Here is a 25738-nt window from a genome sequence, read left to right on the forward strand (position 1 = left end):
ATCCCAAGCGACGGTTGCAGAAAAATCCGGTGACACGCTGGACGAGGAACACAAGTAACCCTATCCAAGACGCTACAGGTGACAACCGAGAACTACGCAAACCGGACGAAATGCCTTCAGAGTAAGGATGACATGAAGTGTAAAAAAAAAAAAAAAGCGAATTGAACAGTTACGTGACAGAGACAAAGTCCCAAGAGAAACCAGCGATAGAGGGGGTAAAAGGAAAGGATCAGCTCAAGAAGCAAAGTGAGCAGATGTCAAAGCAGCCAAGAGAGAAGTGCCACACGCCTTCTCTGCGTCAACAAGGCCAACTGAAAGACCTCCTCCCCCATCCTTCCCTCAACCTCCTTGCTCTCTCTCCACACAAGCCTGCTGGTTGCAGCAAAGAACCTTTCCTTTCTGTGGCCTTGTGCAAACTGTTTTTCTTTTTCTTTGCTTCTCTACATCCTGTACGCTTAGCACGAAGCAACCTCCTTACCTTCCGCCCTGATTCCACTTCCCCCCACCCTCCTCAAATCCTTTTCTTCCGTCGAGCATGTGACCTCGAACAAGAAAGATAGAAACGACAGCAACAGGCTAAGCTGTGCTGTGAGAGAGCGGCACAGCTGTTTTCCTAGGCGGCAACAGATGTTGGTCACGGATGGAGGCAAACAGACAGGGAGATCATATAAAGAAAAAGAAAAAAGCTGCCCTTTCTAAGAAGCTTTCGTGCCTTGCCAGCACAGTATATTGCTTGCTAAGCGAATATGAAGGACGAGAAATGTAGCCACTATTGTTTCTAGTTCTACATGCGCCTAGTCGGTTTGTACAATAATAAAAATAACTGGTATACTTTCGTAACAATGATTGAACTGTAAGGAGTTTATGACACACATGATTAATTCAAAGGTGGCTTTACTTAAACAAACTAACCAATGCACTTAAGACAATCTGCATAAAAAGAAGGCTTACCTACCTACAGTAATTAAAAGAAGGCAAGTGTTGAAAATGAAAGAAATTCTCAATGAGCAAATGTGCGCACACGCGCACACTATTTTATTTACGTAGTTGTGACTTCAACATGCATTTTTTCCTTACAGCAATATTTCCCAAGAAATGGCACACTAAGTAGGCACATAAGACTAGACTATTGTTGCGGTCAATCCACATGGACAACTATGACGCATTTTCAGAACATAGGCACAAAATTGGCAAAGAGTTTGCAATGAATGCTGCGATTTTAAAAGTAAGATTTTAGTCATGCAGAGGTGAAAAGAGAATGAAACATATTTCCTGCATTTTAAATGTTAGGAAACTAAATTATTTCAAACCATCTCTCCTAAACAGTTAGTGACACTTTTAATAACAATATCTGCTTAGCTCTGAATCTTGCGATGCTGGTATCAAAGAAATAGTGCATCGAATAAGAAAGCACGCAAGACAAGAATAAAACTATTATGCCAAACTATTGTGTAATAATGATGACTGACATATTTTAAGGACACTGATTGGCAAATAGGACATTTGTAATGAAAAATTGAATTGTGGCATTAACTAAGCAAGCTATGTGGTGCAACCATTAAGAAAGTATGAGCAGACAACAGAATTTTAGAAAGTTTGAGTCAAGTCACACAGCTCTTCAAATATAATTTGCTTTTATTTTTTCTGACAGTCCATTACAATTAATGGTGCTCTGTGAGAAATAATAGACTAATTAAACCAAATATGGAAAGCTAAAATAAAGCTGCTACTACAGCAAAGGCTTCTGAAGTGCAGTTAAAATAAACGTCCTAGGGCACTGATGAAGACTTAAGACTAAACATGCACATGGTCAATTGAGAATTCAGTTCAATAAATAAAACGAAGTGCAAAAAAAATAGAAATTGACAAAAAAAAAGAAAGACTCATACAGGTGCTCAGTGCATATGCACATAGTGCCACATGATTTATATTCAAATGGTCTTCTAGCCTCATAGGAAGGACAATAACTCGAGGCTTTGCAACTGCAAGCCTGCCCCCATCTACAGCAGTGTTTTTTTACCTTCTCAGCACATACATACATTCGTATCTTAAAACGCACACCACCTCGTTCCAGCTGTGAAAGAACTTCGGAAAAGACAGTGCAGGAGTGATGATGAGGCGAATACCTTTTGGCAATGCCTTAGGGCCAGCACAAAATGCAAGGAAGTTCCTGTTGGGCACATTATTCCTCCTACCAATTAACCTTTTGAAGAAGTGCTAGACAGAAAAATAACCTGAGCTGTGCTATTATTAAATTACCCTTCTACAATATCAAAGCAAGCCAATCTTACTGTGAGAAGGGGCCTGGCAAGCCAGCACAGACGCAAAAGTAATAGACGGCCGGTGACGCTGCCTTTAAGTTCCCGCTCTAGCTCACTGCGACGTCTTAGATTTTGATGCCATCTGCTTGGGCATAGTCAATTTTCTTTTTTTTATTATTAAAGATGGACTACGTCCAATACTACAACAGCTGAAAATCGAACAAGCTTAGACCATGGGTTCTCTAAAGTGGGTTCTGCAGGGCCCCCCTCAGGGTTCCATGAGCCACTGATATATTTTCCGTTTCCGCCCCCGCCAAGTGGCTAAGACGGCAAACCATGCGCATTACTGCCATTTGCAGGTCGGTAATGCTAGCGTGTGTGCAGACGTATACGTCAGAGGTTTAAAAATTAAGTGCACGAAGCAGCACAACCCAGCTGGTTCTAGTACGGTAGCTTGCTGAGCACGGAGCATCGCAAATGGCCGACGCAAAAGAGCAAAAAAATTTGGAGGACATTTAAGCTTCGCCTTTAAGAGGAAGCTTTAGCTCGAGTGCTCCTATCTAAGTACATGTAAAAGGAGAATTCGTTTTTCTCGGCAACCACTGCACCAAATTTGACGAGGTTTGTTGCATTTAAAAGAAAAACTTAAAATCTAGTGACTGTTGGTTTCGAATTTTTGAGTTAGATTGTCAATTTTTTATTAAAAATTGGCAAAAATCGAACATTTTCAAAAAACGAAACTATCAAGTTTACAACTCTGTAACTTAACCACTAAAAATGATAATACAATTCTGTGAATTGCATCTAATAGTACATCTAAAGCGGACAAAATTGATATGTTACACATGAATATAAAAAAAATTAATCATAGGAAAATACAACTTTTGCAAAACCGTTGTAACCAACGTAACAAATTCACGTAAGATGTAAAATGACATATTGAATTTGTCCGCTTTGAATGATCTAATAGATGCCGTTTACAGAACCGCGATATCAGTTCTTGATGCAGAGCTATGAATTTGTAAACTTTGTGCTTCTATTTTTTTCTAACGGTCAAATATTTGAAAATCGTTTTAAGAAAATTCAAGCCCTAAATCAAAATTCGGCTTCCAACAGTCACTAGAATTTAACTTTCTCTTTCAAATGCAACAAATTTCATCAAAATCGGTACAGGGGTTATCTCATAAAAACGTTTTTGCGTTTTACATGTATTTGAATAGGCCGCGTCGGAGTTGGGCCCGAGCTAAAGCTTCCTCTTAAGAGTGGAATGCGATAGCATTCAAAGATCCCCGACTGCTTCTCGCACCTCCCAGCAACTGCAGCATATGTAACCATAATGTTTCCCGGAAAACACCTGCGGCTAACGCTATGCATGAAAGCGGGCTTTCTGGTCGAAACGCGGCCTTTTGCATGGGCTGCGATGTGGTGGAGGCGAGCGCCATCTGGAAGTCTTTCAAGGAAGTGGGCGTGCTCCTCCGTGGATTCTGAGATATTTATGCGCCGGCATGTGCAAATGGCGGATGCCGTCTCCAGTCTGTGCTTTCTAGAAATGGTGGTAAAGGGGTTTGTCTGAGTTTTCGTGTAACAGATTTATGTTTTCTCGTACATTCAAATTACAGTCTGAGAGCTATCATGTCTAACTTGTGTGTAAGTCTTTCCACGTATTTTCACATATTTAAGCTTATGAAATTCAACTGTTTCAGTGAATTCCTTGCGTAACGTGAATGGCCTGGCTATGTGTGGTTCGAAAATCTATTTGCCAATGCCGTATTTTCTGCGACACGGGCTCCTTAACGCTAGCGCGTTAAAACGGCGCTAGCATCCAACCGAAACGAAGCAGTGGAATCTGCACTGCCATAGTCATCATCGAAAATCGTACGTGGTACGCGACTGAAAGCAACACTGGGACGCTTCGTGCCTAACTGCATCCTTGAGCCTTTATTCTTGCATTTATCGCCACGCATAAAACCGAACTGGCGGCTGGTTGCATGCCTTCACAACTGCATAGTCCCCATCCATGATCGCGTCAATAACCACTGCAGTTGCGACAAACAGTAGTTTCGTTTTGACTTGGTGCAAGGCTGTCAATGATGAAGAGCACCTGCTACATCACGATGGATGGACGATTTGTTGGCGACTAGCTCAATGGTGAAAAAATAATCGAAACATGCGCACGGTATTCAAAAGCATGCCTCAGATGTACACGCCCGCTGCGGCCGCGCAGCAAAAGAAGTCACGAGGCCTTCGCCGCTTTGAGCACTAGTCAGTCACAAAATGACGAGAATTGCAGCTTCTGCGCTGCTCATGTGCAAAACTGAAACAGGATTTGCTTGTCCATTCAGTAAATAAACACATGTTGGTGTAAACATTGTTTATTGTTTTCTTGATACCCTCAATAATTCGACATTCAGTTAATTCAGTCATTTTATTTGGTCCCGTAAAAGTCGAAATAACGATGTTTTACTATAGTCGAAGTGAAGTCCACACTAATTCTAAGACCTCTTGTGATGAAATATTATAGGTGACCCTGTGTGATAACCACTGCGAATTGTCATTCTCTCTCATCATGCCTTGGTTACGATGCTGTCTGCTGTTGGTTCATAACAACTGCACCCATTTTGGACCACCTGGGTTGCACATAGCCATCAAAGTAGCTTGCCCAACACCACAACTGGCCCTAAACCTGTTGTCTGCTATGCCTAAGTTCCCTATTAGGGGTGTGGGGGAGGGTGGGTTTCTTGGCACTTCATGGAGCTTAGCAGGGTTCCTTGAGACTAACATGCTTGAGAACCCCTGGGTTAGACATCTCTTACTGCACCACAAAAGCCTCAAAAAGAAGAAAATACTTTGAAATCTGTGACGTCACACTGACGTACCAGCACTGAAGTTTCAGTGAGAAATTTTAAAAAATTGAACTTTGATCTTCGTCTGTTCTAGCAATCAACCTATCACAGTGAAATTAAAGGGGCCCTGAGCCACTTTTTATCGAAGTGGAGAAAGGAATTTGAAGTGAAAATAGGCTATTTAAGAAATACCTTGCCGCAAGAAGTACTTCTGTGCATTCAGCAGAAGTGGAGTTTGAAAGTGGAGAGTTTCATAAAATAACTACTAGAGGGAACTCTGGCGCTGCAGTCATTGTACCACCATGGGAATGATGGGAAGTACATGGATTTGTCCGAGCTTCATGCTTGTGGATTCAGACGTTTTTGTGGCTTTGTATATTACGCTATATAAATCTTATCGTCATAAATTCCGGCGCAATATATACTCTTCGGAATGCAGAAGACGCCGCGAACACGCACAATTGCAATGATTGAGCTTGTCCAGGTGGCCAAATCGAAATGCGCCAAGCATCTCAAGGCACTGGCATGACCGTGATAAATTCATAAGGGCGTTGCATTCACTTGTCGATACATCTGTCCATGACTTAATGGTTTCAATATTAGGCTTATGTTCTAGAGTTCCTGTGTTTGAATCCTGCTGTCGGACGATTTTGATGATGCTTAATTATTTATAACGCAGTACATTGTTGAAAATGATCATTTACAAACTCACAAAGCTGTCTGAAGCTGTAAGGACGAAGTTTAGGCAAATCCATGTACTTCCCATAATTCCCATGCTGGTACAACCCTTCTTATTGCAGCTCCCGTAGACACTAGCGCCAGGGTTCTCTCTAGCAATTACTGTATGAAACTCTATGCATGAAGGGATGAATAGTGCTTGTAACTACCATATTTATTTGAATCTAGGCCGATAGTTTCTTCCAAATAATCATATACAAAACTCTAGGGTCGGCATGGATTTTAGGGGATTTAAAAAAAGAAATGCACCTGTTTGTAACTGAAAATGATAAATATGGTCCATAGCTGGCACCATCTAGAAAAGTCAGTATCGCAGCCGCTACTAGCCGGGCCAGTAGCCAACTGAAGTGCATGAGCGATGTTGTCGCTCCGACCTCTGTCGTATCGTAGCTGGTTCTATGGTATCGGCGTGCGGCATGGCATTATCATGATAGCACACTATAGGGCCGTTTTCAAATGAAAAGCTGTGCTAGCAGCAGAGGCATAGTAAGCCACGCGCAACTTCAGCATCAATGAGATGACAGCGACAAGGAAGATAAGTGTGTAATAACAGAGAGGAGCTGTTTACTGAGATCGTGCTGCGTTTCGACATGTGCGATGCCGCATTGTCTGCATATGCATGAGCGCGCGGACAGGAGCTTGCGCGCACCCACAAGCGTAAGGCTAATGGTGGTGACAATGTAGCGTGAGCTCGGCATTTCATATTAAATAAATGCTGTTATCATTCTGTTAATGCTGTCCTCACTTTTATTGTTCGGCCTACACTCGAGGTACGTTTCTAAATTTTTTTCTAGCTTCGGACATTCGGGGGTCGGCTTAGAATCAGGGCCAGCCTAGATTGGAGTAAATACGATATGTATGTTCCAGCTAGCTCGCATTGAGCCCCTGTTTAAGCAAACTGCCCATATTGCAAGTGTCTGAGATTTGGAGAAAAATGAGGGCTTAATTATGGGTTACTATGTTAGTTCTCTTGATATTACAAAATTAAAGGTTACAAATGCTTTTCAAAAGCAATCAATACTTTTTCTCAAGTTCGCTGCGAAGTTTACATACCTACAAATATAAGCTATTGACACAGATTAACACTTTCAATCAAACTTCTTTTAGTAATACTTATACAGTAGAACCTCATCCATATGTTTTAGAGAAAATGCAAGAAGAAACATTCTAACCAGGAAAACATACGATCCATAGTCACTAAAAGATCTGGCAGACTTAACTGTAGTTGACATCTAAGTAATGCAGAGCGTTGCACGAATTGTGAAATAGCTGTAAAGGCATGCCGTGCGTGGTGCACGGCACAGAGGCAGGTGTGACAATGTAGCTTGCATTTCTTTTTTGCCCGGGGATTTTGTGTTCTTCCTCCTTTCGGCACACACACCCAGTTTCTAGATGTTATTGTTATAGCATATAAAGCAGCATGGGAGCATCATATTAAGAGAGGCATTTTACCTTAGAACACATACACAAGTTGACACTACCTACAGTCAAATCTCATTACTACGAACCCGACATTAATGAATTTCTCGAATTTAAGAATATTTTAAACAACCCTGCCAGATTGCCTATATTTTAAATGTAAAAATATTTCATAACTAAGAATTTCAATACAGTGCATGTTTCTGAATAACGCACGTAGTTTACTTTCCCCTTTATAACGAAGGAACATCATTACCATATGTAATACCCATTACCCTATGTTGTATCGCATCTATGCATCGTATCTGGCGTAGCGCCGGCTTCGCATCTACGGCACGTGTGACATGACCGATATCTGTATCGCACATGACACATGATGGTGAGGGAACACACCCTCTCCCACTCAGTATATATACACGGCTGTTGAATAAATGGGGACGCTTTCCGCTCCCCTTGCTTGGAGCCTCTGGTCATGTCTCGCCTGCGGCACCACACAATACATGGTGTCAAAAGTGGGATTAATGCCAACGTCCAGTCTTGGTGAACCGAAGATTATACTACAAGACCAGTCCCATGGACTTCCTGAAGCCACCAGGCTCACTGTGCTCGGCTGGTGAAATTGCCAAGAACTGGCAGGCATTCGAGCAAAGGTTTGAATTTTTTCTCGCCGCATCAGAACAGCCAACCGACAAGTCTCGAACGGAATCATGTAAGACAGGACTTCTGCTGAGCGTTGCAGGCGAGGAAGCCATCGAGATCTTCAACACGTTCAGCTTTGGCGAAGACGAGAGCAGGAATGACTATGCTACTGTCATTGTGAAGTTCGATGCATATTGTGCGGCACAGCAGAACGAAGTCCATGAGCGCTACGTTTTCCACATCCGAGTCCAGGCCCCTGGTGAGCTTTTCGAACCTTTTTTGCAAGACAAAGAACCAGGCACGAGCATGCAACTTTGGCTCCCAAACGGACGCAATGATAAGAGACCAAATTGTTTATGGAACTAATGAGGAGAAACTTCAGGAAAGGTTGCTGCGGGACACTACGCTGAATTTACTTGAAGGCTGAGCAGGTTGCTAAAGCAGGTGAAGCGGCAGCAGCGCAACAAAAAGTTTGGGCATAGGAAGAAAGCCACATTGACATGATGCGTAAGGAACACCCAAGTAAACAAAGTGAGTTGCCCAGACATTACAAGTGTCCTAAGTGCGCACGTATGCACCCACCACGAAAGTGTCCTGCATTTGGGAAAACATATCACTAATGTGAACACCCTAACCATTTTGCTATCTGCTGCAGATGATTTGCCGATATGGGCGAACTTCAGGGCGGTGAAGATAACTTTGACATTCTGGACGTGTCAAGCTGCACAGCAAGCCAACACGACTGGACAGTTGTCGACCAAATCAAGAACGTACCACTTGAATTCAAGGTCGATACAGGAGCGCAAGCAAATCTACTACCTTTCAGATGCTACCGTAAAATTCGCGCCAAGCCACCCCTGAAACCAAGCAGCATGGTGTTACGTTCCTATGGCGGAGAGGTTATCAAGCATGATGGTGTCATTCGTACAGAATTAGCTCTAGGTGACTGTTACGCCGTCCTTGACTTCTTCGTGGTGTCCAAGGGGCATCAGGCCATCCAGGGCTTACAGGCTAGCAAAAATCTTGGCCTTGTGTGACGTATACATGCAGTATCTCAAAACAGTTCTGAGGAAGTCGCAATGAACTTTTGCCACTTGTTCACAGGAACCGGGTGCGTGGAAAGGGTCTATCGAATGGTTCTACGTGACGAGTTTCTTAGTGACGTCATTGACCAGGAAGGCATCAAACCGTCACTGACAAGATCAATGGTACAAATTCCACCACCGACCGACAAGCTCGCTGTACAGAGGATGCTAGGAACCATGAATTATTTCAGCAAGTTTATGCCGTCCCTGGCCCGAAGGATAACGCTCGTCAGAAATCTTATAAAGCAGAATACTGCGTTTGACTGGACGCCTAATCATGCTGAAGAGTGGAGGCAGCTCTGCGAAAGATTAAGTAGAGAGCCTTTACTAGCTGTGTTCGATCGAACAAAAGCAACAAAGGTGTCATGTGATGCATCGCAAAACGGAATCGGCGCAGCGCTATTGCAGTGCCACCAGGACACATGGAAGCCAGTCGCGTATGCCTCGCGGGCACTTGCAGAGTGCGAACAGTGTTGCTCGCAAATTGAAAAGGAGGCGATGGCATCACATATGGCTGCGAGAAGTTTAACCATTTTGTCTATGGTCGGCCGTTTATTCTTGAAACTGATCACCAACCCTTGATCGCCATCTCGTAGAAGGCCATTGGAGACATGCCCCTGAGGTTGCGGCAGTTTTTCCTGCGCCTTCTTCGCTATGACGTAAAACTTCAGTTCACACCAGGGAAGCAGCTGCTTCTCACCGACATGCTGTCACCTGCAATAACCAGACCCATCACGGAAAACAATGTCATCAACGACGACACCGAAGTGCACGCAGTACGTGCTGTCTCTTCACTTGTCACTGATAACACCTGGAAGAGGTTGGCTAGGGAAACTAGTTGGGATGAAGAACTAAAGCAAGTTCTTGGAAACCTGGCGGCAGGAAGAACACTCCAAGACCATTGGAAGTCTTTTGAAGGAGAGCTTTCTCACGTGAACCGAGTCCTTTTAAAGAGGTGCAACGTTGTAATTCTGGCTACCAGGAGGAAAGAAACTTTGGAACACATTCATCAAGGCCATCTTGGCATCAATAAATGCAAATCACGGGCCAGGCATCTCGTTTTCTGGCCAGGAGTCAACCGTGACATAGAAGCTTTCGCACAGGCGTGTTCTGCATTCAAAATGTACGCGTACAGACAGCCCCAAGAGCCATTAAACTTACGCCCAGTACCTGATAAACCGTGGCATCGGGTCGGCATCGGTATTTTTGAGCATCATGGATGGTCATACCTGTGCGCCTACGACGCATTATCAAACTTTTCTGAAGTGAGCTGCTGAAAACTCCGCCTAAAGCAGCCGACTTCAATCAATATTTGTCAGGCAGTGGAAATGCTCAAAGGAGCTTGGTGGAACTTGAAGGCGTCCACCATTAGCAACTGCTGGCGAAAATCAGGGCTTGTCAAAATGCCAGCGCAGCTTGAAGATGGCCTGGAGGTGAGCGACAACAACCCAGGAGACTCGTGGACCGAGGTTGCGGAACTGCTGCTCGCCATTTCTTCCTTCGACGACTGCATGGAGAGCGACAGCGCAGCACTAACGGCGGCGGACCTGACAACCAAAGAAATTGTTAACTGCGTTCGCGACGTCTCCAGTGTGACGATGACGACCCGAAGGAAGACGACTGCGGGTCACTTAACACAGAAGATGAGATTGTGTCAAACACTGATGTTTTAGCGTACATGAAAGTCCGCACTTTCATCGCTCCATGCAATATGACATACCCAATGAGGTACAGTCGAACCCGACTATATCGAATCCTTTTACATCGAATTATTCTATATATCGAACTATTTCTAGACACGGTATAGTTACAACGAGTATATATAGCAAAAAGTACGCTTACATCGAACAAAAATAGCAGCGACTCCCGATATATCGAATGTCGGTTGGCAGAAAGTGCCCCTGGAAGTTGGCTTTCCCTCGCGGTGACGGAAAAACTCGGCGGCGCGGCTCCAACCAACCGGTCTCCTTAACGTGAACACGCTGCCTCGGACGAGCCACCGACATCCCCCTGCTAAATATATTCCTGGCCCACCCGCAGCGCTTGCTCAGACAGCCAGCCAGAGGCTCTTGTGCTCTCGTTGTGCAAAACGCCGAAAGATGCCGAAAGTGCGAGTTGTCTTGCTGCTTCTCTGGTTCATTGTGTGCGTGCTATGTGGGCCTTCTCCCACAGTGTTGCTGTGATGAAGCAGCAGAATTCGCCCTTCGTCGTGAAGCTCGAAATCATAAATCGGGTCAAACGCGGTGAGAAGTCGGATATCCCCTCAGCGTACAAGATTCCGAGGAGCACTCTGATCACGATCATGAAGAATAAGGGGGAGATTAGGGCTAAAGCGGCCAAACTCGCGACCCGATGCCTGTGGCGTGCACCGTGCACTAGTCTGGTGCTTCTACACGAATGCAGAAAGTTGCGGCCTCAGCTGCTCCAACTCCTTAGACAATGTGGAAAAGTGCTTGCGTCGTAGGCAGCGAAATTGCTCCAGCAGAAGAAAATATAGGACTATTTCGTGCAAGACTAAGCTAGTTTCATTAATAAAGTAATTTTATAAATAGAATGTGCTTTTATGACATCCAATTATTTAGCAGGCTTATATCGAATTATGCTCTATATCGAACTGAAAGGCATTTTTTTGCGAATTCGTTATAGCCGGGTTCGACTGTTTTGCGCAAAGCGGAAGGTGTAGATGCATTCCTAATCGGTCGTGCGTGCTGCATGCGCCAGAAGAAAATCGCTAATTTCTTCAACTAAAGCAGCTTTGAAGTGAGTGAGACATCTTTATTTGAGAGTATGCTTGCCTGCACACGCGTCTACTGCCAAAGTACGTCATTTTCATTCCTAGGTTTGTCCACTGGCTTCTAACCGCAAGTCTTTTATTACAACAATACTTCAAAATAACGAACGATTTTCGGCAGTCCCGCGTGATTCGTAATATCAAGATTTGAATGTATAGGCTGCTCATTGTTATGTGAGCAGCCGTGTCATTACATTCGACCGTAATAACATAGAAATTGCATGTTGCAAATCATTGTAATGAGTGTATATTAAAAGATGTTAGGCACATTGGCAAGCCTTATTGCGTGCTAGTAATGTTAACGATGACTTCTGCATGACAGTTCTCACAAGCTAAGGTAACAAGAAGCTGTACTTAATCTGAAAAATAAAGTGACACCAGTGAGGTCCGAAAGTGGATGCCCCATAGGGCTTAGTGCGGGTCCGGTTCACCTGCCCCAGGTGTTGAGAAAGTCCACACACGACTGGACGCTGGGTTACGCTGGGACGCCAATTACTGAATCAGAATTATATTTACTTCAATGTATCTACTTCTTATTTTTATTGTAAGTATTTATGGAAGCCCATCTGCATTCATGAACAAATAATGCATGTCTAACTATGGGAAATGTTTTTTTGTGACCTTATGGTCACTCTAAAATAAATTCGACCCTGGGGGGTCACATTTGGTGACAAAAATTTACCCTCAAAGGGGTTAGAGAGGTACTGACATGACAATCTGGACTTCTCATAATTCTTTTGCTTTAAGTGATGGTCCTAGAACTGGAAACCCTAAAAAAATAGTGATGAACCTCAGAGCCCTGTAATTTAATATAATAGCGTTTAAACTGCCACTCTCGGTTTCATTTCCCAGATTGAGATACAGCATCGCAACGTCCCAACACAGTATGTGGTCAAGCAGGAGCAAGACACTGAAACATTTTGACACTTGCTCCAACTAGCTCGGTTGTCTGTTATGCTGCTACTTGTTATGAGCGCCGATGTAGCAGCGTGGCTGATGACCAAGTGAGCTGAAGCGAGTGTCAAAACCTTGCAGTGGTCCTGCTCCCACATACTGTGTCGTGACACAATGTCCACCTGGGATCGAAACTGAAACTGGCTGTAGAACAGCTATTGTATTAAATTATTAATGGCGTTGTGAGATTTTTCACTTTTTTTTTCTAGGGTTTAGATGTCTAGAACCTTCATTTAATGCAAGAAATTAATGGTCAAAAATATCACATCAGTATCCCATTAACAAGATAAGCAGCTACATTTTCTCAGATTTTGTTGTTTTTCGTTACGAATTTTTTGTCACTGAAAAATCAGGTGGCTTCATTTTTTTTTTATTTTTTATTTCTAAATACTGTTGGCCGTCTTGGCCGTAACAGGGCGGGTACAGCTGGTTTGCACATAGCGTCAAAAAAAATGAAAACACTTTACAAACGTAAATTGGACATGAAGCAATGAATGTTGGAAATACAATGCGAAACAAATAATGAAATATAAAAACAATAGTTTGGCTAAGAAATAGATGTTTCTAACATTGTGACAGTGATATTGGAAGCAGCACGAAAGAAAGACTATTGTATGTATTTCTAGAATAGTGTGACAATGTTTGCACGGCACCACTAAGATTAAAATTCATAAAAGGTTTTTAATGTGTTCCTCAAAGATTTCAATGCTACTCGACTGCAAAACAGACGCTGGCAAACTGTTCCATTCCTTAATCGTTCGCGGAAAAAATGAGTAAGCGTACATGTCCAGATATGCTTTTGGAATGGAGAACATGCAATGATTGCTTGATCTGACGTTTCTAGCCTGCCTGGGAGCAAGATAGGACGTGGTTTCAATACTGAAGTGGCCTTTCGACAACAAAAAAAGAAATTTAAGTCTAGCTAACTTCCGCCGTTGAGCCAGTGGAGGCAAATCAAGCAACCGAAGCATTTCGGAAACAGAGTCAGTACGATAATACCGGGAAAGAATGAACCTTGCAGATTTTCTCTGTATCTTCTCAATGCGGTTTATAATTCCGGATTGAAACGGATCCCAAATGACACTGGCATACTCTAACGTTGGTCTAATGTAAGTTAAATATGCAAGTAGTTTGACGGGTGTCGTTGCTAGTTTTAATTTTCGGCGAAGGAACCATAACTTTTTTTTCTGCAGCTCCACAAATTCTGTCTATGTGCGATTTCCAACTTAAGTCTTTCGAAATTGTTAAACCTAGGTATTTTATCGTTTCAGCTTCGGTAAGAATTGTTGAGGTCATCTCATAATTACACTCAATAACATGCTTTGTTTTGTTTGTAACTCTGAGCATGACTGATTTAGATTCGTTAATTTTCATTTTATTTTTTGCGGCCCAGACTTCTACAGCTTTAAGGGCTTGACTAAGTGACGCCTGATCGCTTTGGTTATTGATTTCACGATATAATAAACAATCGTCTGCAAATAACCGGATGGTTATGTCGTTGCTTATGTTATGAGCAATATCATTTATGTAAACTAGAAAAAGAAGTGGTCCTAAAACGGATCCCTGTGGAACGCCTGAGGTTATTTTTAATTGGTTAGATTTGTTACCATTTATTTGAACGTATTGTGTCCGATCTGTAAGATATGAGCGGATCCACATAACAACATCATAATTTATATTCATTTCCATCAGTTTTTTAATTAATTCATTATGTACAACCAGATCGAAAGCCTTCGAGTAATCTAAAAATATAGCGTCGACCTGCTTTCTATTGTTCAAGGAAGCTGAGAAATCGTTGATCGTTTCTATCAACTGTGTGACAGTCGAAAGGTGCTGTCTAAACCCGTGCTGGTTGGGAAAAAAAGCTTTCTTGTCTTCAAGGTAGGTGTAGATTGACTTTGAAACTATGTGTTCAAGTAGCTTGCAGCATACACACGTGAGTGAAATGGGCCGATAGTTTCCAATATGTTGCCTTTCACCAGACTTGTGAACCGGAACCACTTTTGCGACCAGCCAATCATCTGGGACCCGTTTTTGTTTCAGCGAAGAACTAAAAATGATCTCTAGATAGTGAGCTACCCATTCCGCATATCGGCGCAGAAAGGCATTTGGTATGCCGTCTGGACCTACAGATTTCTTATCGTTAATTTTAAGCAAAAGACCTACAATGCCTTCATGCGAAAATGGGTCCAACTCCACTCTAATGTCAGCGTCAATGAGTGCTGCTAAGAAGCAAGGAATTGAATGGCCAGTGAAAATTATAAAAAAAAACTGTGGTCCATTTGTTTAGCAGAGAGCGATCAGCTTTAAGCCGATCTTGACAGGGGATGTGCAGGTTTGGAGCAATCACCAACCATGCACCTGCACATGGTCATGGCATGACAATGGGTGAAATACAGGCTGACCTGGCCACTTGCAGAGCTGCACCCTCACTTTGCAACTGTGACCACCTAATAACCAAAAGAAATGTGATACAGTGCAGTCCACTTATAACGATATTGAAAAAGACGAAAAAAATGATTGTTATAACCGATGATCGCTATGTCTGGACTGCAGTTATTAAAGAAATATATAAAAAAATAAAAAACGCGGAACATACCTTTGCAGCTTCGAATTCGCTACTTGCTCTAAAGAATAGATGATGTAGAAAGTAGGCCGTGAAAAACAATCTTTATTTCTAGCGCCAATGACAGTGTCAAGGATTAGGCGCGCCGAAATAGTCCGAAATCTGTACTTGCTTTTGCGGCAGCTGCAGCTTCACAAACGCGGTGTGCATGGATTCCAGCTGCTGCGCGAACAGTGGCGGCAATCCTTAGCATGCATAAAATCAATTAAGGAGTTGATCGATGATAGCACTCTTTGCATGGACATCGAGGGCGGGGTCAAAGAGCCACTGTCAGTCTCGTTGTCACTGTCGCCGCTGTCGTCGCCACCGTCGCACAACTTTGCCATCTGTCAAGACAGCACATCTTCGGCGATCACCTCGTCGGTGACTTCATCGCAGAACGAGGCAGCACTGTCTGCAGTCAAAAACTCCTCCTTTGACGCACCACCTGTGTCACCAGTAGGAACGAGCTCCCAGAGCTCAGTTATGTCAGCGGCTTCCACCGTATTGGTCTCAGTGGGTTGGGGGGAGGGGGGGGGGAGATAGAGCGAGAGAGAGAAACTTTATTTGATTCTTTCAAGGATTTAGCATCTCGAGGTTTCCGTCGTCTTCTTGGGCGCTGGCGACTTGGAGCCCCTTCTGGCAAGGGTGGGCTTCTATTTCAGGGCTCCACTGAGCCTAGCTACCTCACTAGCGTGCTGCACTAAGGCCCTTTGGGCCGTGAGCTCGCAGCTGGCAAGCCGACTCTCCCACTGCTCCGCACTCGGGTTACTGTGTTGGTGGAATGATTGATTGTGTTGACATTCCCATGTGACATGATAGAGTGTGGGTGTGGCCCCGCACCATGGGCAGGTGTCTCTGTATTGGAAGTTCGTCCTTATGCACAAAGCCCGCCTTTTTGAAGCAATTGGTGATGAACCACTGGTAAAGCACCTCTTCAACATCGTCGTACAAAGGGTCTCTAACCCTTTTCCGCTGATCGGCATGGCCGCTGATAGCTCCTGCCTTCACAATTGTGGCGCTCCCGGTTTTCAAGATGGTTGATATCGTTAACTGGGCGAGCTCATACTTCTTCACAAGGGCGCTCACCTTGAAGCCGCATCGAGAGTCCTGCAAAATATCCGTCTTCGTGTCAAGCGACACAGCTTTGAGCTTTGTCGGCACCATAGAGTTTCTCACTATAACACCTAGAGGGAAATCTGGCGCCACCGTCTATGGGAGTTTCTTAAGGGGGCGCCGTGCCATCATGGAAATGACGGTATATGTGTCTACGAGGCTCGCGTTGGCTGGTGTTGTAAACGGCTTCGTCTAAAACGTGGATATGGCTACACAAATAACGCGTTTTCAAAGTAAAATCTTCATAAAATGTTTCCATTCACGCATATTACATCTTTACTCACCTACAGTGCATGACCAAGCGAAGAAAAGCAAGAACAGACTACAAACTGTTTCAAAGCGAGCGCGAACCTTGTCGTCTGTCCTCCAACTTTAGCGGCCCGCTGGTACTTTTTACGTAACATATAATTGTACATGCAATAACAAGTTCTCATAGTTAACCAAAACATGTCTTTGAGTAATAATAAAGCCAAAACAGTTTTTCACGCGCTATTTTCGTAGAAAATGAATCATTGTGACAGACGGAACGGTGCTTGCCAAGCGCACCTTCAAGGTGTCCTGTCTCTCCGAGAACGATGCTAATCCGAAGTCACAATATACCAGCATTCCTATGCATACTACAGTGCAGCAGCGCCAGATTTCCCTCTAGCTAATGTAATGAGAAACTCTATGGTCGGTGCCATCCTCGAACTGGGTTGAACCGTTGGTGGCACGCTGCTTTGGTGGCGTCAGCCTGCTATTGTGAGAGAGACACGGGACGGGCGCCACCGCGCCACTTTGCTTGTCGCTTTTTTTTTCTCTATCTTTCGCAGCGACTGTGGCCGACGCGCATGAAGCAGCTAGCGCCATCTTGTGGCGCACTGCGCCTACCGGTGCGCGGGCGGGATGCGTTGCGTGGTAATGGCGGCAGATACGAACTTACGGAGGTAAACATCGCCTTGTCTCGACATTGTTCATTTCAGGAAACTAAGCAACACAAATGTTACGATTATTTAGCACGGAAAATGCCGTCCAGACGGCAAAATTTTGATCGTTATATCCGATATGCGGTGAATAACCTATCGTTATAAATGGTTTTTTTCCCCATAGACCTAATGCATAAAATGACACTCTCATGTCGACCCATCGTTATAACCGATATATCGTTCTATGTGGTATCGTTATAAGTGGACTGCACTGTACTTGCAAAAGCACATCACATGCTGTGAACACTCACCTGTTTGCTGACCTCGCGCTTGATAACAGAGTTGGCATGGCAAAATGTGATGAAGAGTCCCAAGATTGCTAGCATGCCTGCAAATCCCAAAGGGACATCAACTACTCAGTGCCTTGCTAAAACAATTGTATGTGCGAGTTAGTCAAGATCCTGACAACTGCCGGTTATCAGCTCTACTCACTACATGATCTGCCCAACTGCACTACTTCCACACAACCTACACTAAAATATTAGACGACAAATATGCTAAGAGAATCGGTGCTACTGCATTGCTAACAAGTACCGACACATATTGCCGAAGTTGTAGAATCGGTACCACACTTTTCTCACAGGTGAAAGAATGACATTCAGCGAGCGCAAAGGTTGTAAAACATACAGTGCTCTATCTCGATACTAAAAACCGGTCTTGTGATGCCACACCTGATGTCATCGGCATTCTTGCGACGTTATGACACAGAGTCAAATTTGCCAACATTATATCGCAATAAGGCTATGTACGATGATGATATTGACTAGGAAACAAACAAGTGTGCTGGGCAAATTTCTCGTGGCTGCACTTACAAGGGCAGAGCGCGCCAGCGCATCCTGATGTCATGACGCATACATCTGCCCTAGGCTCCAAAACCTACGTAGGCGTTTAAAAATGAGCATTATATTAAATTATTTAGGGTTGTCTGGCGCTGGCTAGTATTTCGTGGGCTTCAAGTAAGCATATACAAATGTTTGACATCTTCAGATATTGAATGGAATATTACGCTATTCTATCCTCACTCCAGCTTATAATTTAGTATTCGGAGTTTTTGATGCATCTCAAACAAATGAATATAGTCGAACCCGTTTATAACGAACTCAAATGTTCCGCAAAAAGCGGTCATTATATTAGTAGTTAGTTATTATAGACTCGCCCTTCGAAATGCTCAAAAATTAACCCCACAAAAGCTGGCATCAGCAGTTACAATACAGCAGCACTTTGGCCTGAAAGCCAGATTTTCAGTGTGATTTTTGTTCCCGGTGCGTTCCTGCACCTAGCTGCAAACTTCCATTAGGAACTCCCATCTAAACAACAAAATGCGGCGGTGGGTAGCTCGATCTTACAAGATGGCACCAGGTTCGATCACCTATCACTTCGAAACTGTAAGCACAGCCGCCAGTTCTTTATTCGAGAGCTCGTGATGTACTTTGCTACTAGCAGGACATGACTGCATTCTGCACATGAGAACGATGTGTTCTAGTTGGCCGGAATAGAAAACTTTTGCGTAAACTACCGTGACATGCCACCATTCTGCGATGGTCTCCCACATCATGGTCACGGCATTACAACTGTGCATCAGTCACACAAAAGCTCTAAAATTACTTTATTCATGTCGGTCGCGAAAGAAAAAATGCTATCTTCAAAAGGTAAAAGGCCACTGCAAGCAGTTATCAGCAATCGGCAACGCTTAAACGAAGCACCGCTGAATTGTGATCTCCTGATAACAGCGTAGTAACTGCCGACCCTTTGCAACTATTGTGCGGCGCCAGTGGCAGGAGTGCATGGTGCAGCGTTCTCGCCAACTCTGGCCTCGTCGACAGGAACGCCTGAGCAGCCGCTGTTCCCATTATCGGAAGACACAGACGGTCGTTCCAAATAGCTGAAACAGCCGTGATGCGCCTGGTGCCGCATGAACAACTGTGCAAAAACGAAAGCGGTGTCTGTGGCATCCTACATTGCACCGGCGCACGCGCTGGCGCAAGCCCTCTGCCATGCTGTTTATGCCGCACGCGACGCCTCGCTCTGAAGGCATGCCTCGAAAACGCATTGCCTTCTTTGCGGCTTCCGAAATCCATGGGAGGCGGTCGCTCGCTCGCTCGCTCATCTCGAAGGCCGTATCATCGTCGCAGTTGGACTAGAGCTGAGCGCATGCTAGCATGCGCCCAGTTTGCTTGTGCTTTCGTGCTTTGGCACCTTCGTGTGTGCCCTCTTTTTACCATGAGCAGGTTCGAAGCATTTGTTGCAGCAGTATGGCGATTTAAAAAACTTCCGTTACATCTGGAAGCAGTTTCCGTAAGGAAGGTCGAAAAATCATAAATGCACTGAAGTGCGGTCTTTATAACCAATAGATTGTCATACCTGGGATCGTTATAAGTGGGTTCGACTGGATAAATTTAAAAATGTATAAATGATTGTTTCGGTTATGGTGAGCAAGTTGCATTATCTTAACACAGCTCATGGCCACGAGAAGCCAAAGGCGAACTTGTTTACACTTGCCGAGTGGTTTTACAGACCTGCCCCATTATTCAACAACCCTGTGGCACCATGACCTTAACTACTGAACTAATGTATAGCAGTGAGCGAAGCTTTAAATGCTATACAGCATCCTGCTCGATTTTTCATACGAATACTTTTCGGTAAAAATGCATTGAAATCCCTGATGTCACGCTGACATGTCGGCACCGGTGTTAGACGTTCATTTTTTTCTTTTAATAATCAACCAACTAGCATAACTAACAGACATATAATTAGGAAAAAAAAAATTGATAATCAGTCAAAATTATTTTGGTGTTTCTGTTTTAGTGACTTTAAACTCTCATACAAAGTGACTTACCCACACGATGGTCGAACGCAAGCTTGAGGAGCAGGATCAGCACGAAGGTGACGTACTTGTCCACCAGCATGAGAAAGGCCCGAACTTCAGGTGTGGCAGTCACATTATCATCTGTGCCCGTCCCCGTTTCGGCACTGTTTGGCCCGGTCTGCTGCGCTGCGGACACTGCTCCGCCGACCACATCGGACAAGCTGCGAGTGTTGGGCAACGGAGGCGTTGGCGAGGCCTCTGGCTCCATGTTGATCACGTATGACGAGCCCGCACCTGCGTTTACTTGAACTTGGGAAAGAAAAAAAATTTAGATTCTTTTTTTAAGAGACATTCCTTCAAAAATGTCTATTCACGTACAAATATTAGAATCTTATAAACCTCACTATAATGAAGTCCCATCCATAACACAAGTGTCTCCATTATATACTGAATATTTATTATAAATGTACACTCGAAATTCGAAATTTTATATATATAAACGAAATTCGACTGCAGCCACAGGAGAATGCTCAACAAGTTGAAGTGTGGCCAACCCAATTATAGATTTACTTTGTTATATGTGTGTTCATCGTATTGAGGTTCATTTGTTTATTTTGTTCATCGCCTTTCCACTTTTTCTTTCTATGGTGCAAAATGCTTCCTATTTCAGAGATTGTGCACGAGTGGATGCATGCGCACTTTTTCGTTCTTCTGTTTCGTCCTTTGATCTCATTATGTACTTCACCTGAAGTACCATGCCAAGGCTTTTGCTTGGCTAACCTCTCCACCTATAATTAAAATTTATCTCATCAGTACCAGGGTGTCTACCAAGTTGACATTTCCAAATTCCCTGAATTTTCCAGGTTTTCCCTGAATGCTTTTGCAATATTTCCTGAGTGACACAGAACTATGTTATATGTCAAGACGGTCTCCCTAGATCATGTCGCCCAATGGTGTCACTCTCTAGTAAGCATGTTAAAAAATTAAAAAAAATGAAAACTTAATCCAGTTTTGATAGTAAGGGGTAGCGTTTATTTCATTAAAAAAAAAAAAAACAGAAGGGATGGGGTTAGTAAAATGCACAGCGAATAAAATATCTTCGAAAGGAAATTGTAAAACCCATTGCAAACTGAGTCGAACATTCTCAACTACGAATTAAAAAAGGTGCATACAGAATATTTTCGAACATGAGCTATTTCTATAAAGTAATAGCAAGGTAACTGGTATGAGGCCCGAACTTTATCAGAAGTGAGATTCTCTCGCAACAGCTCGTAAGTCAACCTCAACTGTCCTGACATACTGAGCCCGCGCACAACACCTCAGTGTCGTGTTTCACTGCTTTAAAGAGTTTCTTTTTTTACTTGGATGAAGGACACCTGCATCTCCGTGTCAGCCAACACTTCTTTTAGAGTGCAAGCTCCCTCAAAAAAATAGGTGGCGTGCTTCCTTCCCCGTTCATTTCTCAATGCGTAGCTCCTTTGTCTTGTTCTCCTTAGACTGCGCATTCGCCCCACAGACTATTTGAAGCATCCTCTTGGACAATTGTGCAGTCAGTGTCCCGATTTTTCGGACTCCCTAAGGGGTCAACAATACGTACAAAAAAATGAATGCATGTCTTTTACAGCCCTTAAGGGTTCAAATTGCCACAGGCACGCCCGAAAAAGTTCCGAAGGCCTGCCAGTACACTTATTAGGCATATCGGTGCTCGTACTGTGACAGAAGATGGCGGGTGTACGCGTGTATAATTAAGGAATACCTACTATGTCCCGTGACAGTTGCCCCTTCCCACACTTGTTATGCTTCACAGCGTAACATTTCTGTAATGCGATGAAGCTAAGTTTCGGGAACCGGAATTATGCAGTGCGCCGTGCTTTCTGAACTTCGAAGCCATTCGCGATGACCACAAAGGCGGTGTCAGTGCCATTGCTGACAGCGGCGAATTCTTTCAATGAAAAACACGGTACAGAACGGCAAGAAGCTTAAGCTAGGCCTAGCAATGCCGCGGTGGTGGCTACGCAGCCAGCGGATCTGCGTGCGAGTGTGCCAGTTAGAGGTGGCGAGGTTATCAAAATGGCGGCGGTTGTGGCTTTTATTAATGCCATTTCGGACCTGCGGTCACGGCAAAAAGTTCGGAAAATCGGACGGCGAAGGGTTCTTGCGTCCGAAATTTCAGCGTTTTTATACATTCACCCTATGGGGTATGTAGTGGTGCCGCGAAGCCGTCCGAATTATCTGCCGTCCGTAAAGTCGCTTGTTGGCTGCACTCTGGCAACTCCTAAAGCACACGACGTGGCGTCAAAGACCATTCGTTACGATTCCTCTCTGCTACTCAGGCCAGCATTACCGTGACTTTGGGTTCCCTTTCAATAAATTTACAGCCAATTTTCCCTGATTGAAGCACAAATTCCATGAGTTTTCCCAGACTACTCAAAATCCCTGAGAATTCTCGGTTTTCCCGGTTGGTAGACACCGTGAGTATGTACATATATTGGCATACTGGTTGATGTATGCGGTTTCTTTGGGATACATTCTTGGGATACGCAATTTGTGAGCGTGGTGGGTGGGCTATGCGCTTAGAATAACATAAGGCAGTGTGTGTTCAAGAGACTATCACCCTAAGCTAGTGTTCTGGCATAACACAGCAGCAACATTCTGAGCAGTCTAGCTCACAGGGCGCATATGCAAAATATATCTTACTTTTTCACTACTGTACCCTCAATGTATGCATACTCAAAGACAATGTTCATGAATGGAATGGAATGACCGCTGCAATTAAAAAAAAAAAAAAAAGCTATTACTGCTTTCTTTTCAGATAACCACTGCAGCAGAAAGTTACCTACACATCGCCTCAGAACCTCTCCACTGAGAACCACAAAACAAGTCAATTTAGTATAAAGGCCCCTTTGCACTTATATCAAGAAGTGCAAGAAATCAAATCTGGCTTACTTAGTGAGGCTAGTTACACAGGCCCCCGGCACAAAAGTCTTTTCTAGCCTTCATGGCATTGCCAGTTATTTCTGAAACTGACTACAGGTGCTGCAATAGACACCTCTTCACAGCGAAAGTGCTCCATTGCAAGCCCACCCCCGAAGAAGAGGCCCCTGCAATCTCCTCAATGGAACAGCTGCCAGTGTTACACCCACCTGAGGAAGAGGATGAAGTCATGCTCGGAGTGCTGGGCGGGCGCGGATTCTCATAGTGCTGCTGTGCCTGTCGCCAGAGGTGTGACGGCTGGACATTCAGAGGCGACTGCTCGATCAGAGGGGTCAGGCCCATGAGAACCTGCGACGTTGGCGGCAAAAGTTGGAACAAGCACTTTTACTCTTGGAAGAAAAAAAAAATTGCAAGGCAGCAAGAACAATAGCTAGGGCATGATTACGTGCAGCATGATCCATACCACCCAGTGCAGTACCAGTCACCATAAACAGTCATCATAAGAGCACATGAAGGATCTGCTTTGGAGGACCATGAATTTTTCTCTTCCTTCTCTGCTCTAGCCCGTCTTCCATTACGATGACGTACATTTTCGAAATTGCAGAAACACTTAAGATATACTTCCTCCACGTGAATTGACGACCATTAACAAGGATATTTCAATTCGATGCTAGAGTTCTCGATAGGCCAGACATGGTGCCATCAACATTATCGTGATGGCATTACACGGAGCCAGATTTGCTGACATGATGTAGCAGTAAGGCTAGGATAGATGATGTTGCTCATAAATATAAGTAAGAGCGATGTGTGTGTGTTTCTTTTGCTTGTGCACATGTGTGGAAACTGCAGTGATCGCAGGTATAAAAGGAACCTGTGTATCACGACGTCATGGCACATCCACCTCTTGGATACCGAAATCAGAACAGGTTCACAGGGACCAGTACTGTAGTAAACTATACAATGCACTCTGACATTTGCCGGTATTTTTTTTCTAGGGCTTAGAGGGCTTAGTCTTTCATTCAGTCAAAAAGTCGCGTCACTTCTTCTTTAACTTTTTCAACTTGGCACCACTTTCTTTTGCCATTCGATCAATATTTCATTTTCACCAGTAGCGATACTACAAGGTAAGAAATGTAAGAGCGGAAACAAAAAAAAAGACAATATATGTCAGACTGTCAAAGCTCCAGTAACCCAAGCCTCGGCCCTATAGCCCCTGCATGACCCTTGCTTTACAATGTCAATGCCGAGTGCAACATTTGCCGTCTCCTTTGTGGCGTAGTAGCTGGTCAGAGTCATTCTTTTGAAGGGACAATCCCAGGAGCTACAGGGTGAGGTGATTCCTCATTTTGGGTCTTCCCATTTTACCCAAGGCACGATGAATCATATTTTTAATTCTGGGGTGTTACGTTCCAAAACCATGATATGATTATGAGGCGTGTCATAGTGGGGAACTCCGGATTAATTTTGATCAACGTGCACTCAATACACGGTACGCAGATGTTATTGCATTTCGCCCCCACAAAAATGTGACCGCCACGGCCGGGACTTGATACCGCACCCTTGGGCTTAGTAGCACAAAGCCGCCTGGGCTGGTGGCATGATGACATAATTATTATCAGCACTGCACAGTGACAACAGCAGTGTTATTGCAAGTACTGCTTAACCCTCTCAGGGTTAATGATGTAAATATACGGCGCCGTGAACAAGTCCAACATGGTCGATGCCGTATATTTACGGTGCCATCTGCACGTTTAAAAAGCGCGCCAATATTCTAATGCTGTCTTTCCTGGCATGTGCTGCCACTACGTGGGAATACGGCACACTTTTTTCTTGTGCCTCCCTTTCTCGGTTTTCATTGCACGGTTTGTTTTAGAGCTAGTTTGCTCTGGCGCGTCTACTATATACTACCGCTCGCGCATTGGCGCGCGCGCAGGCGGATAGCGGTTTGGGTTTTGTTCCGCGGGCGATTTTGGCTTCTTGCGCTCGCAAAACTGATGGCTATTATCTCGTTACTAATCGCTCAAAGGGCGACCGCCTGTTTCTCACTCGTTTAGTCCTCAATGAGGTGTGCATAGGAAGGATGCCGCCGTGCATGCATTTCCTTTTACTTTGGGGAGACTTGCGATATCTAACTGCATTTAGTTGGCAATAAGATGAAGATTAGCGGAAGTTTGTCACACGTTCTGCTTTTTTGATGGGCACACAACCACGCAGTTTTCTTGAGTGCGCTCACCTACGCAGTTCAATTACGCTATGGATGTAAATATTAGTGTGAGGGCAGGAACATTTGAGACTTGCGAAATATTCTCGCGCATGCATGTTCTGAGCCTTGAGCTATAACAATGCATCAAGTTTTCCATCCTTATAAGTTTATTTCCTTTTTTATTTGTTGTTACTCATGAATAAAGAGTACATATATACCAATGCAAAATATTTTTTGTCACTTTACGGTCGCCCTACAAAAATTGCGATAGAGTTTTTTCAAAATAGGTCCCTCAGAAGAATTAGAATCTGCAATAAAAAAAATCGACCCTGGGTGGTCACTTATGGCGAAAAATATCGACCCTGATAGGGTTAAGTTC

At 44.0% G+C, this 25738-nt stretch overlaps 1 protein-coding gene across 1 annotated transcript in view; it reads right to left on the reverse strand.

The window, feature by feature from the left end:
- The window catches only part of LOC142575596 (E3 ubiquitin-protein ligase RNFT2), a 52942-nt gene that overhangs the window by 20427 nt on the left and 6777 nt on the right, over positions 1 to 25738 (reverse strand). The window contains exons 3-5 of the mRNA XM_075685078.1: positions 23366 to 23504; positions 20253 to 20531; positions 17668 to 17744 (exon numbers count right to left, since the gene is read on the reverse strand). Coding sequence (XP_075541193.1) covers positions 17668 to 17744; positions 20253 to 20531; positions 23366 to 23504 — 495 coding nt within the window. The remainder of the gene's footprint in view (positions 1 to 17667; positions 17745 to 20252; positions 20532 to 23365; positions 23505 to 25738) is intronic.

Source organism: Dermacentor variabilis, chromosome 3 (assembly GCF_050947875.1).
Source record: "Dermacentor variabilis isolate Ectoservices chromosome 3, ASM5094787v1, whole genome shotgun sequence".
In the NCBI taxonomy this organism is placed as follows: Eukaryota; Metazoa; Arthropoda; class Arachnida; order Ixodida; family Ixodidae; genus Dermacentor; species Dermacentor variabilis.